Here is an 18,517-nt window from a genome sequence, read left to right as displayed (position 1 = left end):
GGGGAGAGTTCAGTCAGAGTCTGTTAAAAACAGATGGAGATGAGCATTGAAAATTTCCTAAACAGACAAAACCAGTCCAGTCGTACAAACAAAGGTCAATGGAGCTTATTTTGTGAGACCAACCCAACCTGGGTCCTTTCTTATTCATGCTCCTGGAAACTATAAACAAAACTTCCCTGGAAAATTTAAAAATTTTCTTGGAAACTAAAAACAAGATTGATATGAGGCAGCCCTTGACCAATTCCCTATAATTTAATAAAATTCCAATATTATCAGTTTTCTGAAAATCAGGCATTTGTGGGAAATCAGTCTCTCAGTTTGTATGTTTTTTGTTTTGCTTTTTTTTTAGGGCTGCACCTGCGACACATGGAAGTTCCCAGGCTAGGGGTCGAATTGGAGCTGCAGCTGCTGGCCTACACCATAGCCACAGCAATGCAGGATCAGAGCCGAGTCTATGACCTACACCACAGCCCACAGCAACGCTGGATCCCCAACCCACTAAGCAAGGCCAGGGATGGAACCCACATCCTCATGGGTACTAGTCAGTTGTGCTGAGCCACAACTGGAACTCCAGTCCTTAAATTTTGTTTTCCTGAGGGCATATGTGTGGGATTTTACATTTTATATCCTCCGTTTCCATTGTAGATTAAAATTTTCACAGAAATAGATTGAAAATACATTTGTCATATTCAGATGTTAGGAAATATGATATCTTAAGATTATACCACTAGTATTTTCAACAGAGATGTAGTGTTTTCTAAGTGTCATCCAGGGGCCACATGCTTCAGAATTACTTAGATACTTAGTAGAAATGAAAATTCCTCAATCTCCACCCTAGACCTACTAGATCAGAATCTGTGGTGGTAGAGTTGTATACAAATAAATTCATGTGGCCTTTGGTATATACCAAAGCTTTAAAGCTTAAAAAACTTCTTTTTATGAATAGGTAAATATGTGTATGTTAGAAGAGTCAAATAGTTCAAAAGAACTGGTCATCTGAACTTTTGATAATAAGGTTATTTCTTAGTTTAGTAAATAAATAAATTGAAATATTAATTCAATTACCCTTTTCCACCCCAGCATTTTTTAGTGATGTTTTTTCTTCCTGACATAAAAGGTACTTTGTTACAGAAAAAATTTTAAAGTAGAAAGAGATACAGAAGAGTCAGCCATAAGCCAGTCACTCAGAGATACCCAGCAGTTTTTTCTTGCCTTATAGTATATCCCCTTTCTCTGCCTCACACTTTTTCTCATTTACAAAGTTAGGCTCAAATTGTGTATATCACAGAGTATATTATGAGCAGCTTCTCAAAGACAAAAAGTATTTTACAAATCCAAGACTAAATTTCTTAAACATTTCAATTATTGTCACAAGTGAAGTTTCTTGGTACTATTCCTTTTTTTTTTTTAGGGCCGCACCTGTGGCATATTCTGTCTTTTTTATTTGTGTGTATGTGGTTGTTTGGATTTTTTTTCTCCCGGATGGGCGGAGTGGTCCTCTTTTCCCCCACTAAAAGATAGCTGAAAGTTATGACTAGCAATTCTGAGGCAGTTAGTGGATTCTAGCTTATTTGAAAAGTATATACTTAGTTTCTTTTTTCCATCTTACTTAGTATTTTAGGACTCAAGCCCACTCAGCCCTTAGAAGTAGGCTGTGTTCTTTCTGTGTTTATAATGTAGCAGTGGTAAAGGTTGCTTTTGAACTGTATTCCATATCTTTCCCCTGGTGATTACATTTCCGTCTCAGAAAAATCTTTTCCGTCTCTTAAAATAAGTATAATGAGTAATATTTTAAAATTCATTTGACATCAAATTGATCATAGTTTCTCTTGCTGATTAGTAACTTCTCAAAGTAGAAGCAGTAATTGCTACTTTGAAATGAAGAGCTGGTTTCATCTCCAGAACTCTTTAGAGGGTGGCTGTTTATGTCCTGATTTGCTTAGGGCAGTACTGTTGTTTTGGTATGGTAATTTTTATTAGTGCCTCCTTTCACTCTTTTTTTTTTTTTTTTGTCTTTTTGTTGTTGTTGTTGTTGTTGTTGTTGTTGCTATTTCTTGGGCCGCTGCCGCGGCATATGGAGCTTCCCAGGCTAGGGGTCGAATCGGAGCTGTAGCCACCGGCCTAAGCCAGAGTCACAGCAACTCGGGATCCGAGCCGCGTCTGCAACCTACACCACAGCTCACGGCAACGCCGGATCTTTAACCCACTGAGCAAGGGCAGGGACCGAACCCGCAACCTCATGGTTCCTAGTCGGATTCGTTAACCACTGCGCCACGAGGGGAACTCCTCCTTTCACTCTTAAAAGCATCCTGGTTTGGCAGGTTAATGATATGTTCTTCCTTTTTTATATTGTTTTATTCTGATGCTTGAACAACTGTAAACTTACTCATGAACATGCCTTCTTTCTTTTCTAATAGATCCTGAACATCAGAGAGCTAATGGTAACTTAAAATATTTTGAGTATATAATGGCTAAAGAAAAAGAGGCCAATAAATCTGCTTCAGATGACCAATCTAATCAGAAAACCACACTGAAGAAAAAAGGGGTTGCTGTGGATTACCTGCCAGAGAGACAGAAGTACGAAATGCTGTGCCGTGGGGAGGGTATCAAAATGGTAAAGTGGAAAAGCCAATTGTGTGTGTGAATGTGCATATATGTGTGTTTTTACATAGTTCTAGAGAGAATCAGAGTTCTTTTATATTTAAGCTTTTGTGATAAAAATTGGAATTACTCAAAGTATTACAGTATGCCACATCACTTTATTGTGGGTGTCACACTTAATATACTCCAACTCTTAGTAAAATAGCTTTAAAATAAAGCTTGTGAATTATGAACCAGTACATGCATTTTCGATAATTACCCTTTTCATAGATTAAAAGAGGTTTGTTTAAGTGGAAGGATCAGATGATTTAAGGGAAAGTGATAAAGTTTTTCTTGTATCTTACGCAAAAGAGGTTTCAGCAGTTGAGTAGAAGTAATATAGCGTTCTAAACCATCCTGTGAGACAATGGATTTATTTATAGAGTAGTCTGTGTTTTTGCTTCTAGTCAACCTTGACAAGATTGCCTAGTGAAATATTTTAGTCTATTTAAGAAATATTAAAAATGCAAAGAGACTTTAAAGAAAACATTCTTTAAAATACTAAATTGTGTCTATAAATATCCCTTTGTTATATATTGGTATACATATTTACACTCAGTATCAGGGCTTCACTAGTAGATAATCTGCCAAAAATAAAAATGTTGAGGCCTGGGCAATATAGGTTTTTGTTCAGCCTTAGGACTTTTCAGAGCCTTTTTATGATAATGTGCATTATGGATATGATGTATTTTGTTTCCCAATGTTAAATGATCATGGAACTCCTTTTTAAGGAATACCACATGGTGCTAGTGTTCAGCCGAACATAGGCATACACCGAAGGAGTTAGTGAATTTTCAAAGTAGTTACTTTTAAGTGAAAACATTTGAATAGTGTTTAACTTTTTCTTTACTACTGATAAACTCTAGCTGGGTTTAGTGTTTTGATATTTATGACTTCTTGATATTTGATGACTTACTGTTGACAGCCTACCTTCTAACAGCAAATAAGTAGATCACATGTATGTTGATACTTATATCAGGTTCATGGATTCCCAGAACATGCTTACTTTTGCTTTGGGAGCTAATGAGTAAATACAAATTAGACTCATGAAACATTTAAAAAAATTTCACTTCTAAGTATTTTAGTATATATCCTTCAAAGACTCTTAAAAAATAACCACAGTACCATTATCACAATATTTCCGGTATTAGTATTCACAGTAGTTCTATAATATCATCAAATATCTAGTCAGCATTCAAATTTGCAATAGTAAGCAGATTTTTTAAAATTGCCCTTAAAACCCTTAAAAAAGAGCAAAATAGAACTATACGTATAAAAGAGAAGTCTGTTAATTTACTAGTTTATGGTTGTGATACACACGTCAATTCTGTCCAAGATCAAAGAACATCCTTTTTCTCAAAATAGTTCAATTCATTTCATCATCATGTAGAAGACTTAATTGATATAAAGCAATGGATTTGATTCTAGGTAAAGTACAAGAATAAACATGAATCATTATTTATTTTTGTGTAATTAATAATTTAAACCCAAACTAATATTATTCCTAGTTCATATATGTCATATTTGTTTGATAAAGGGAAAAATTAGAAATGGAATAACTAATTTTGTTAACATAATACATAAATGATTGAAAGGAATATGAATTTTTTTGTTGACCACTCTGTTTTTAATACCTGCTAATAAAAGCACCTGCCTTCTTTGTTTAACAACTTTCTTTTTTCATAGCTACCAATTTTCATCTTTACTTTAAAAAAGAAATCCCTTAATTTAAAAAAAAAAATTGGGACATATTGGGGAAAACCTGGTTGGTTTTGTTTTTCCTTTTAGAAACTTTCTGGGTGCTTCCCAGTTACTTTGTGAAGTTGAAGCATTGCGGGTCATTCATTTCATATTTCCAAAAAATTTGATTATTTCTCTCATATTTATAATGCCTGAACTTTATTTTAATGAGAGAAAGGTTAAAGAGAAACCTCACCTTTTAAAAATTTGAGGCCTATCATCTCTTCCAGAAAATAATCATTAATAAAACTTTTTAAATCCTGAAAGTCCTGTTTGATACAGAATATTTGCAGAGAACTATTTCTTTTGTATAGCCTTCCTCAGATACTCGGTGTAAACACTAACATGATGATTGTTTATCTTCATAGGAATAAGCATTATTACTCTAATACATTTATCACCTTTTAAAACTTTATGTTTAGACTCCTCGGAGACAGAAAAAACTCTTTTGCCGATACCATGATGGAAACCGGAATCCTAAATTTATTCTGGCTCCAGCCAAACAGGAGGATGAGTGGGACAAGCCTCGTATTATCCGTTTCCATGATATTATTTCTGATGCAGAAATTGACATTGTTAAAGATCTAGCAAAACCAAGGGTAAATAACTTTTTTTCTTTTTTCTCTCCTCAATTTACCAATGTTTTAGTTTTTACTTTCCAAGATTATAAAAGTGATTATTGATATGGCAGTAACTCTAGAGATAGTTTTAGATGTTGTTGCAAACTAATGGAATTGTTAACTAAGCTCTATTTATACCAGTTGGTCTGTATTTGTTATCACCACAAATAACATACCTTATAACTGGGTTTTAAGCACTTAATTATGAAAGTCATAGTTGAGATTTTTATTCTTAATTAACAAATTTGTGTTTCAGCATATTCCTGAAAAAGTTTTCTTTGGACTTTGGAGCCTTTTAATCTCAGTGACTAATCAAAGACCAACTTTTTATACCTTCTTGTAGTTTCACCTGAAATAATAATTGAAGTAATTTTATTCCCATTTAAGCAAATTATTACTAGAAAGATATAATTGGGCACAAATACCTTGCTAATCTGAAATAATGACATCATATTTTCCTGACTTCATCTCACATCATTTATCTTAATGAGAAAAACAATTCATAACCTTAGCGTTGAGCATAGAACTTCTTTTGTGAGAATGTGAGAAAGACTGCCCTTTATGCTCTTGCCATTTTTCCCATCAGCTGTTGTTAAAATCCGTTTGGTGTTATGGATAGTAAAATACAAACTGCCATCATTTTCATAAAGAAGTTGTTAAATAAACACTAGAAATATTTTTGCTCTCTTATTACACAGGAGTTGGCAAGTTTTTCTGTAAAAGTCCAGGTAGTAGATATTTTTTAGGTTTTATAGGCCATGTAGTCTGTCATAACTAATCACCTTTGCTGTTGTAGTGCAAAAACAGCCATAGAAAATATATAACTGAATGTGGCTATATCCCATAAAACTTTATTTCTATAAGCAAGTGCCCAGCTAAATTTGGCCCATAGACTGTAGTTTGCTGACCTTGTTATATCATAAAAGTTGAATTATCTGGGTATTTGTATTGCAAAATGAACGTGAAGTCAGAATTTTTGTTGTTAAGTTTTACTACTTTTCCAAGTGAGTACCATTGTTTTTTACTGAAGATTACATTTTAAATGGAAAAAGACTTGTTTAATATATATGGGTGTTGTCCATGGGAGTTCTTAGAAATCTTTCAAGCAGAGTGCTACTTAGAATCACATCATATTTTGTCATTCTCTTTTGGATTCCTATATTAGTCCATTATTTGTAGTGAGTATACCTAGTAAACCAAAAATACCTTGATAGAATAATTTATTACAAATTTAATCTCAGCTTAGGAAATGAGGTCTTATACCTCTGGGTTTGGAGGTCTCAGGCTTAAAAGGCAATGGCTCAGTTGGATTATTTGGATCAACAAATTCAATGGCAATAAAAATTTCTTACTTTTTTGTTAACCTCCAGATCTTCCATTTTTAGAAAAAAGTTTAAAGTCATTATCATCTCTTTGTGTTAACATTTATGAGTTCTTTTCATTTGATTTTGTGCCCAATCCAAGATTATTTCATTGTTTATGTGAAATATATTAGCAGCTATCTTGAAGGAAAGGAAGATTCACCTTGAAACAAATTTTGAACAACATTGACTTTGCAAACATTTCCATCGCTGAAAAAAATTAAAAGTGAAAAGTTTGGAATGGATCATTAACTGCAAATGGCCGTTCTTAATAACTATAAATTTGACTTCATATTTTAGAAATTTCATTTCCTCACTTTATTCCTCTAACCATTGAAGAAATTTAATTTCCCGTCTATTAGTGTACCTTCAATTCGTGCAAAACAAAAAATTTTAAAAATAATTTAAAAAACATAAAAATTAAAAAAAACAATTGGCTTTCCAGGCTCAACACAGGTGTTTGGAAGTCTATGGAGTTATTTTCTTTTTTCAGCCTCCTTTGTAAAAGTCCCAGAATTCTGACTGATTGGATAAATGCGATTCATTTTTTGTTTTGTAATGCAACTATTTTGATGGTTGGCTTCACAGCTGAGGCGAGCCACCATTTCAAACCCAATAACAGGAGACTTGGAGACGGTACATTACAGAATTAGCAAAAGGTAAGAGATGTGTATATTGCATATTTTGCTCTCTAATGAGTTTTTGTACATCTTACAGGAATTATTCATTAAAGGGAAGTAGTAGGTCATTTTCAGTCTCCAGTCAAGTCACCACCTATTTTTATGCATGGATAAACTGCTTTGTGTTTCACAGGTCTTTCCCTTTAACTAGAAGTTCTGTTTTTAATATTTAATTGGTCTGTTATTTTTAAGGAATTAATATGCTTTGCATCTCTCTTCAGGTTAGGAATCAAATATCCAGGAAATAGATTTATACTTGTTTTCTTTTTCCTTTTTCTTGCCAAAGAGGGGAGAAAAAAAAGCAGCAGCCTGGATTAATCTGGGAATAGTCTTTGTTTATGTATTTCTCTCACATTTATAAATGCTGCAGTGAATTCACGTCGTTCTTCATGGTGATTGTATTGGCATGTGTTCATGCATCTTGTAAAATAACATTGTCATTTTGGAGTAATCTGTGTTTCTCCTGTTGGAGCTTTTATTTTAAAAAACTTTCTGACTTAAAAATTGGCAGTGGAACGAATGGAGTTATGCTTCAGATCTGAGTCTTCCAAATGCTATTACTTATGAGTTGAGTTGCCTTTTACTTCACCAGAGAGATTTAACTACAGTTTTAGCTCGGTGAGAATTTAAAAATGAATTTAAAGAGGCTACTAATTACTATTTTGTCAAATAATTCAAAGAACATTAAACTTCTAGATCTGAGAAAGCACCTGTGAAACCCAGTGCAATAAATCATTGACATACAGCGTCAAATGATTTGTTTTTAAAAAAAGTGAAAGGACAATAAATCTACAACAAAAATCTGTCAACTCATTTTTTATTGATTTGGAAGTGGCTTTTCTTATTGCCACCTTTTGAAATGTTTTTGTTGATTTGAAACCATAACCTACCATCTAGACCAATCTGAACTCTTCCAATCACCTGTGGCTTGGCAAAACAAAACAAAACAAAGTCCAAAATTGCCTGCTACGTGAGTAAGTCCTTGTCCTTTCTCTTTTTTTTTTTTTTGTAGCTGAGCCGAGCTACAGTACATGACCCCGAGACTGGAAAATTGACCACAGCACAGTACAGAGTATCTAAGAGGTAAGGGAGTAATGGGAAGAATTTTAGTCATATTTGGACTATTTTCTTTCTTGAGAATCTAATTTTCATAAAACCCACCATACAGTTTCCAAGCCCTCGTTTATTAGGCATAAGGTATTTGATGATATCCGTGATGTTTCATGATGAACTAATAAACAGACAAGGTTATGCAGAGGTTTAATGGAGATTTTCTAAAGTAACTTAACTAGATTTTAAAATACCTGCTGAGATAGCCCAAACTCAACCTGATAAGTGAAGTTGTGTTCTCATATTAAAGTAAGGGAAGTTCCCAAAGGCCCTTCACAGAACAAGGCCTAATTTGGCCTCTGTAGAAAAGAGGGCATTTAAAAGTCTCTGGTTTACTCAGTAGCTGTTGGTAGTGAAAAAATCAATGCCATGAAGGAATACCCAACAAATCCTTTGCAAGTCAGTTGGCTTCAAATTCTTTGCTTTTAACATTATTTAAGAGAATCTATTTAAGTTATTGGCTGATAGATCACTGAAGCAATTTTTAATAAAAGGTCACTCTGATACTTAATACGTGTATAGAACTAATAGGAGCTCACAAAATAAGGAACATTATTCTAACAGAACTCCTTTTTCACCTACTTATTTATATAAAGAAGGTTTCTCAGCTCTCATAAAGATGAAGATAGAAGTATCATTGAACTGAATTTGGTCTCATTATAGCAATAGATAATATTTATTGTGTGAATAAATATTCAGATACAATACCTAATTGAAAATGAAATAAGAAGCTTCCTCCATCTCATTAGGAACATATTTTCACTTTTTATATTTGATGATGATTATTTAATCACATTATTTAGATTAACAAATACTAATAATACTTGTAGTAACTCACTCTAGGAGACATCGTTTTTAACACTTAGGCCTTCATATTACAGGAAATTTATATTTTTATCAATTTACATAAATATTTTTGTTGTAGACAAATACAGTGTGGTGAATAAAAGACTTTTAGGCATTGCAATATATGACTCTAGGACAGGGCTTCTCATCATCAACACTGTTGACATAGTGGATCAGATAATGGTTATTGGTTGATGGACCTGAGCCTTGTAGGATGTTCAGCACCATGTCTGGTGCCCACCGAATGCCAGTAGCACCCTTCATCTTAGCTGTGACAATCAAAAATGTCTTCAGACACTGCCAAATGTCCCCTGGTAAGCAAAATTCCCACCACTATCACTGGGGACTCCACCTTTCTGCCCCTGTTGAAAACCACTCTCTCTAAGATAAGAATGGAATGAAAATGCAAGTTCAAGGAAGAACAAGAAACAAATGATGTAAAATTCCCAGATGAAACATTTAAAAAATGTTTCATGTATCTTTTAAAAGTAGTTGATGGTGGGTATCAAATCATTATGGTATCTGGATTCCACCAGATATATAAAATAATCATTTTTCAGAAATTACCACTCTTCAGTATGACAGAATGAAAACCTTTGAAACTCTTAAGATGAAAAATTTCATTTGTCAACTAAAAATTGTGCAAAGGAGTATATAGACTTTTACAACTATTTTGGGGGCACTCAATCAAAAAAAATTTAATATTGTTGCTGTAAGTCATAGCAAAGTACTGTAAAGGCTAGATAGAATGCATTGATCTGTTCTCATAATTACTTTTTGGGCAAAGCTTTATGTCCTTCATATATTAACCTTCAACATCCTTACCCAGATATCCTGGTTTCCTGTCTGCCCTATACCACTGCCTGTCCCCTTGCCCCTATTAGAAAACAGGAAGAAAATTAAATTTCCTATAATGTGATTTTGATTTCAGTAACATTAATAGATAAGGATTGGCCGTAACTAATTTGGATAGACATGTTGAGCCAGGAGTTATAGTGCTTCTGTGTATTTTAACTAACTTTCCTTTTAAGCTGAGTAAGCTAATTTTCCATATTATTACAGAACCTTATTCATGTCTTTAAAAAAAGAGCCCATTATCCATTTAAAAAAAATAACTTAATTCATTATTTATTTTATCAGACATTATAGCATGGTTTTAAGGCATTTTTACTGTCAGAACTTGTAAGCATCTAAATTCTCCAGATTTGGATGTTTTTAGGAAGCATATAAAACAAAATTTCATGAACTTAGTATTTTGGAAGTGATTTTTGGAAATTTTCTATATATACACAATGGACCTTTTGACAAAATATTCAGCCCACAGAGTCATTGGACTCTTACCAGCAAGTCCAAATAAATTACTCCCAGAAAGGTGATCTACAAACATTTTTCCTTAGAAGCTAAATATTTCTAAACATCTTGAACTTATTTTTTGAGTATTATAGTTTTATAGCTCTAAGAAGCCATTTTATTGGATTTTTGAGAAAGACACAACAATACTTTATATTATATAATAGCAGAAGGTATTAAGCCAGTAGCATTAGAAGCCACAATAAATTTACCCAGTCTTGGCAAAGTATGTAGTGTGGGTGTGTGTTTGTGTTCAAAACAACCTAGTACAAAGAAACTCCGTAGCATAGTGATTATCATCTTTACTCAAGGAAAAGAGTTCAGCAGTTATCTTAAAAATAAAAAATGTATGTTGAGAGAGAGGCCTTAAAAAAGGAATGTGCTCCATAAAATATCCAATATATGTCATATTTTAACAAATAAAGAGTTTTTACTGTTTTGGAAATTTAATAGCTATATCAAGACATTTTCTACCCACCACTGTAAATCTGAATTTTGAAGATTTCTAGAAGTAAATTAAATGAGTGCTTTATGTTTCCTTCATATATTATGCCTCTGAAAAAGGTATCTCAAATGCAAAATAGAAAGAAATTTTGTGTGCTGTATGTGATCCCTTTTACTCTGGGAACATCTGTATTTTGAAAAGGTCAGAAGGGAATTTCAGATATCTGTATTTTGAAAAATTTCTAAGTGGTTGCATCATCAGCTGTGGAAGTGAAAATATGTTCCAGTCTTCTAGCAAATAGAATTTTCTTTGGGCAAAGTATGTGTGGAAATCTATTACTGTTTAAGAAACATAAAAGTTTTTATTTACTTTATTGACTACTTTGAACTTTTGGCAAATCAGCTTTGTCTTTTCCAATTAAAGAAAATAAAAATTTACTACAGCTTGTTAATGAAGAAGGTAATAATTTCAGCTAAATCAGAGAAACAGAATTTTAGTTTTTGAGAGGTAAACATTCAGTTATGTGCTCTGAAAAGATAATTTAGTTATGTGAGCTTGTAAGTCCAGTTAAAGTATATAAATAATCAAATGCAAATAAACAATCTATTTAGTGTGGTAGAAAAAGCTTCTTTGATTCTGATGGAATTAGAATCACTTCTTGGAAGTGGTTTTCATTTTTTTACTTTGAAGTACAGGTTTCCTATAATATGCTATTTTAGTATGCTTAAGATTTAATTACCCCATGTTAATAAAAAACAAATACAGTGTAAAAAGTGTATTTTTACAATATAGAAGCCAATACAAATAGCTTTGAATGATTTCAGATTTTTTTTTTTAATTGGAGTAACTTTTAAAAAGTCTTGCCTTCCATTGAGTTGAACAGTGGTTCTTAGATTGAGATAACTGAAATGGATAGATCTATAGTGTTATTGTATAATTGTCCCACAGTTGTTCCAGAACCAAAGCAACTAGATAAGTTCCCAGCCTAGATATTAGCCTTTCTTTATTAACTTATTAAGCATTTAGAGAAGAATTATTGAATTTTGCCCACTGTACCTGGTGCTTTGGAAATTATCTTTTTTGCCTTTGCAAAAAAAAAAATCACATAGTGGATTTATATTAGCTGATTGTAAATTGTTAATCTTTACATATGTTGGATTAGAAGAGGACCCCTAGCCTGGGAACTTCCATATGCCGTGGGTGTGGCCATATAAAGTAAAAAAAGAAAAAATGCCGTATAACTTAGTTGACATTCTAAAACAATTGACAATTAGTTGACAATTCTGGTTGTAAAAAATAATGTTCTTCAAATGACTTTTTTCCTGTTAGGGTAAATGCTCTAACTTTACATTCTCACTCAATTAAAGCACTGAGCACTAGAAGAAAGAACCTTGATTTCTGATGATTTAATTTAATGTAGCAATAAGACTTTCAGATCCTAAAGAATAGTTAACATATATTATAGTATCATTGTCTCCACTGAATTTTCAGCAATGTTAAAACAATTTAGAACTAATTTCTTAGACTGCCTGATAGGTATACAATAATGTTGCTAAAGACAGATTAGCAGTGATGCTTTAAGGATGGGATCCCAATTAGTAAAAAATTTTTTTTTTTTTTTTGGTCTTTTTTGGCATTTCTTGGGCCGCTCCTATGGCATATGGAGGTTCCCAGTCTAGGGGTCAAATCGGAGCTGTAGCTGCCAGCCTACACCAGAGCCACAGCAATGTGGGATCCAAGCCACGTCTGCAGCCTATACCACAGCTCATGGCAACGCTGGATCCTTAACCCACTGAGCAAGGCCAGGGATTGAACCCGCAACCTCATGGTTCCTAGTTGGATTTGTTAACCACTGCGCCACGATGGGATTGGGAACTCCGGTAAAATGTTTTAAATGTATGGAGTTCTCTAGTTTAGGAGAATCTTACTAAAATATTTTTGAAGAGGTTTTCATGTAAAAGTCAAATTAAATGAAATAATTTCTGTGTAGAACTCATTTTCCTCTGAGCGAATATAGCAGAACCACCATTAAACAATTTTAAGCTACAGTTCAATGAATTACTGTCATCTGAGGCTCAACTGCTAAGCTTCAAACCTTCCATTGAGACTGTTCATGATATAACAAGAAGTGCAAATTAAAACTTTTAGAAATGTTTAAACAATTAAAATATATATATATATACACACACACACACACATTCTCTTTAGAGCCACACCTGCAGCATATGGAAGTTCCTAGGCTAGGGTTTGAATCAGGATTGTAGCTGCTGGCCTAACACCACAGCCACAGCAATGCCAGATCCTTAACCTACTGAGTGAGGCCAGGGATCAAACCCACATCCTCATGGATACTAGAAAGGTTCATTACCGCCACGCCACGATGGAACTCCCATCAATTAAAGTATTTTTGCCTCGGGAGTTCCTGTCATGGCTCAGTGGTAATGAACCCAGTTAGTATCCATAAAGATGAGGGTTCGACCCTTGGTCTCCCTCAGTGGGTTAAGGATCCGGCATTGCCATGCGCTGTGGTGTAGGTCTCAGATGCAGCTTGAATCCCACATTGCTGTGGCTGTGGTGTAGGCCATCAGCTGCAGGTCCTATTTGACCCCTGGCCTGGGAACGTCCATAGGCTGCAGGTGCAGCCCTAAAAAGACCAAAAAATAAAAAAAAATTGTAAAAATGCCTCTAAGGTTGGGAGAAGATTAAAAAGATTTGTACTGACAAGGATTTTATGAAATGGGCACTCTTATAAACAGTTGGTGTAAGTATAAATTACTGCATCTTTTTTAGAGGACCATTTGACATTTATCAAAATTAAAAGTCATCTAGCCATTCCACATCTAGGAGTTGATCCTACAGAGATATTCCCATAAGTGTGCAAACAATATAGAAATTTCTGTTTACAATATTGTGTGTAATAGAGAAAAATTAGAAACAGCCTTATTTAATCAATGCTTTACTGATAGACCTTCATGGGTTTTTTTTGGAATTAAAGTATTTTATTTTAAAAAGAAAAGCAGTAGTTTAAAAAACAAAATGAGAAATGGAAATGTAAGGTGATATAGTTTCTGTGGAAGATAGGTTGGTAGTTCCTCACAAAGTCAAACATGGATTATAGTATGATCCAGAAATTCTACTTCTAAGTATATACTCCAAAAAACTGAAAGGAGGGACTCATACTTTCACACCCATGTTCCTAAAAGCATTATTCACAATATTCAGCAGGCAGAAACAACCCAGGTATCCATTAATGGATGAATCAATAAACAAAATATGGTATTAACAAATAATGTAATATCATTCAGTCTTAAAAAGGAATTAAATTCTGATGTATACTATAACACGGATGAACCTTGAGGACATTATATTAAATGAAATAAGCCAGGCACAAAAGGACAAATATTATATGATTCTGCTTATAGGAGGTACTCAGAATAGGTAAATTCATACAGATAAAGAAATGGATTAGAGGTTACCAGGGGCTGGAAGTGGAGGGAAATGGTAAATTATTGTTTAATGAGTATAGAGTTTCAGTTTGGAATGATTACAAAGTTTTGGAACTAGTGGCGATGGTTATATGACTTCATGAAGATATTTAACACCACTGAATTGTGCATTTAAAATGGCTAACTTTAGAAGTTCTCTGGTGGCTCAGAGGGTTAAGAATCCAGCATTGTCACTGCCATGGATCAAGCCGCTGCTGTGGCATGGGTTAGATCCCTGGCCTGGCAACTCCTGCACGCTGTGGGCATGGCCAAAAATGGTAAATTTTATACATGTTTCACCGTATTTTTAAAAATGGTTAAAATGGCTAATTTTATGTTGTTTATTTTTACCACAGTAATTTTTTTCTGATTGTTTTCTTTTGGCTACACGTGTGGCATGCAGAAGTTATCAGGCCAGGAACTGAACCCCAGCCACAGCAATGACAACAAGCCACAGCAGTGACAATGCTGAATCCTTAACTACTAGGTCACTAGGGAACTCCAATAATTTTTTTAAATGAGGTAGTGGTATGTGTATCAATGAGGAAAGATGTCAAGTATTTTTTGGGGGGAATAAAGTGTATGTGTATATTGAGATGGAAGATTGAAGGGTGGGTGGATTCCTTTTTTTAAAAAAATTCTCTCTGTATTTTTGTTTACATACAGGGGAAAAATGTTGAGAGGATATATACCTACTTGTTAATAGCATTTACCTGTGAGGAGTGGGACTAGGAAAGGCACTTCATATACTTTTGTGCTGTTTGAAATTTTTATAATTATATATTTTAAAAATAGCTTTATTGGGTATACCACACAATTCACCTTTTTGAAGTGTACAATTCAGTGGCCTTTAGTATATTCAGAGACTTATGCATCCATCACCACAAGTACTCTTAGAACATTTTCTTTAGCCCAAAGAGAAATTCTGTAATCCTTAGCCATAACCATCCAATCCTTAACCCCCTTCCTGCCCCAGCCCTAGGCAGCCACTCATCTGCTTTTTCTCGCTATGGCTTTGCCCATTCAGGAGACTTTGTATAAATGAAATCATATAATATGTGGCCTTTAGTGTCCAGCTTTTTTCACTTAGCATTTTTTTCAAGATATAGTTGAACAATATTCTTTTGTATGGATATACCACATTTTATCTAATCTGCTGACATTTACTTGGGTTATTTCTACTTTTTGGCTATTATAAATAATGCTGCTGTAAAGTTCATGTCTTTGAAAGTTCAAAAGTTTATTTTAATGATATCCTGTTTATTTTTTCTGTTGTTGCTTGTATTTTTGAAGTCATAGCTAAACCACTGTGTAATCTAAGGTCACAAAGATAAATGCCATGTGTTTTCCTGAAAGTTTTATAATTTTAGCTCTTACTTATATTTAGGTCTTTAACCCCCTTTGAGTTAATTTTTAAAATACGGTGTGAGGTAGGGGGTCCATCTTCTTTTTTTTGCATATAGTTTTCAAGTGTCCTACAACCATTTGTTGTATATAATAAACATTTCTTACTTTTATAATTTTAAAACTAAAAAGTGACTGACTGGAATGATAATTTTCTAGAATGGCAAAAGTGAAGGTGGTCTTCTTGCTAGCAGGAGACTTCAGGCTGAAAAATAAGTAAGCACAGAAAAAGCTTAAAGATAAAAAGGGAGTCAGTAACTGCTGGAGTACAGCCTATAGAAAGGTAGATTCAAAAGCATTGATAGAAGCTCCAGCCTCTGAAAGGCTGAAGGACAATGCTTCTACCAAAGTATAGGAGAAAAAGGTAAGAATAGATGCTTAAAAATTGGTAGTGTAGTGAAGGAAGGAACTGTATTAGAAGACAGTTTCCAAGATGAAATAGGGTATTTTATCAAGATGTACTGAATTTGAAACTTTATTAGGACACTTGCCAATCTTGTGTTGCAGTTATCTATAAAAGTCAAGTCAGTAGTTGGTTGCTTATAAAGTTCAAAAATCTATCAGATTGTTGTCAAGCAAAAAAGACAGGTACATTTATATACTAGATATTCTTCTAGGAACTTGGTCAGAATTGGGAGAAATAAGTTCTTAGTATATTTATCAGCTACATCCTTTATAACAGTAAAATTCTTGGATCCTTCCTATTTTTGCTGCACAGAAGAGTTCTACTTGGCCAGTCCTTGTAAATTTGCATGTGATCACCAGAGAGATACTTACAGTAAAATGGAATAAATCTTAGATTAGTTCTAAGACATCTTCAGGATTCATTCATTCAGCAGATATTAACTGAGCATCTCCCATATGGTAGGCACTGAAATATGTTCTGTGGATATAGTGGTGAGCAAAACTAGGCAGAATTTATATGTAATCGGAACTAGTAGTTGAATGAAGATGTCTTACCTTAATCATAGCAAGTTAATGAATAATCACTGTGATAAACATTACAAAAGAAGTATATATGGTACCATAAAAACCTACAAGGGCAGCTGCCATCAGGTGCATGGAGGTAGCCATTCCCTGATATGCTTTAAGTTGCAGGCAGTTGGCAACCCTGACGGGCTGTGAGAAGCCCTGGGTGATTCTGAGGGCACAGTTGCCACCACCTTCCACCCTCCCAACCTAGGGTGATTCTCATAGTAGCATCCAGCAGGTGTCCACCAAAGTCACTGTGATCCTGTTAGATGTAAAAGGTACCACAAGCTTGATTACTTTTGTGAAGAACACTTAATTTCTTTACATCAAAGAAAATATTAAGAGTATCTTAACAGAGAGAAAAAGATAATTCTTCCTTTTTGGAAAGAAGAGGAGTGCCAACAATACCTCAGTATATTGAGGAAACAGGCTGAAGAGGATTCCCCTGGGGTTGGGGTATTCTGATCCTTGCAGCATCAAGGAAATGGAGGATGATCCATTATAGATGGTCCATGATGCAGTAGATAATATGTGCTGGCAGATGTCTCTGGACCAAAAGACCATAGTACTGAAACAACTGTAAGGTGACATGGAGGGCAGTGTTCATGCCTGGGCACATGCATGAAAGCAGCAGTCTTTGAAGATGGATTTCCAGCAGTTAGGAAAAGGAGAACCTGGAATGAAGGTGTATATCTATCCTTCAGGGAGTGTAAAGGCACAGAAATAATTACTTGGGCAGTGTATGAAAGAAGATGTTTTTGAGTTTATTGATGTTACTTTGATACCAAGATTGGGTACGAAGTGGAGATTGAGTTGCTGAATGATTGCAACAGCACTGAGTGCTTGGTCAGTCATATCACTTTGGTCGTTTCTTCTTCAGAGAAGGCTTCCTTGACTCCTCCCTGTGCTGGGCCAAGTCAAAGCTTTTTTAGGATCAGGGGAGGAACAGTAAGAGGGAGCAGGAGGGGGAGGAAGTTTTTAACTAATCACAATCATGTGAATGTAATCACAAAATAATCACAACAAGTCCTACAATAACAAATCCAAAACAGTTAAGAAAATGGCTGTAAGCACACCCATATTAGTAATTACCTTGAATGTAAATGCATTAAATGCTTCAACCAAAAGACATAGACTGGCTGAATGGATACGAAAGCAAGATCTATGTATATGTTGTCTACAAGAGACATACTTCAGATCTAGGGACACAGGCAAGATTGAAAGTGAGGAGCTGGAAGAAGATATTCCATACAAGTGGAAGTCAAAAGAAAGCTAGAGTAACAATCCTTATATCAGACAAAATGGACTTTAAGGACTGTTATAAAAGACAAATAAGAACGCTACTTAATGATCAAGGGATCAATCCAAGAAGAAGATATAATAACTGTAAATACATATGCACTCACCATAGAAGCACCACGATATATAAGGCAACTGTTAATAGCCATCAAAGGAGAAAGCAATAGTAACAGTAATTGTGGGGGACTTTAACAACCCACTTACATCAGTGAACAGATCATCCAGAGAGAAAATCACTACACACAAGTCTTAAGTGACACATTAAACCACATAGACTTAATTGATATTTTTAGAGCATTCCAATCCAAAAGCAGCAGAATACACATTTTTCTCAAGCACACATGTAACATTCTTCAGGATAGATTGCATCCTGGGCCACAAATCAAACCTCAGTAAATTTAAGAAGATTGAAATCATATCAAGCATCTTTTCTGACCACAATGCTGAGACTAGAAATCAGCTCAAGAAAAAAAAAAATGCAAAAAACACAAACCTGTGAAAGATAAATAATAGCTACTAAACAACCAATGGGTCACTGAAGAAATCAAAGAGGAAAAAACATGAA

General features: G+C 34.3%; 1 protein-coding gene and 1 pseudogene across 7 annotated transcripts in view; both read left to right on the top strand.

Annotated features, from left to right (window-relative positions):
* Positions 1-18,517, top strand: part of P4HA1 (prolyl 4-hydroxylase subunit alpha 1) — a 93,548-nt gene that overhangs the window by 43,213 nt on the left and 31,818 nt on the right. For 3 of the 7 annotated variants that reach the window (XM_084992491.1, XM_084992493.1, NM_001097435.1), the window contains 3 exon segments: positions 2,418-2,614; positions 4,803-4,979; positions 6,950-7,020. In XM_084992491.1, coding sequence (XP_084848617.1) covers positions 2,418-2,614; positions 4,803-4,979; positions 6,950-7,020 — 445 coding nt within the window. 7 annotated transcript variants of the gene reach the window in all.
* Positions 9,282-17,702, top strand: LOC146396883 (enolase-phosphatase E1 pseudogene; annotated as a pseudogene).

The sequence above is a fragment of the Sus scrofa genome, chromosome 14 (genome assembly GCF_054392235.1).
Source record: "Sus scrofa isolate SSC_HxYL_T2T_F1_AM1 chromosome 14, Sscrofa_HxYL_maternal_Yorkshire_Landrace_v2.0, whole genome shotgun sequence".
In the NCBI taxonomy this organism is placed as follows: Eukaryota; Metazoa; Chordata; class Mammalia; order Artiodactyla; family Suidae; genus Sus; species Sus scrofa.
The sequence above is the reverse complement of the archived record's forward strand: the minus strand, read 5'-3'. Positions and strand labels throughout refer to the sequence as shown.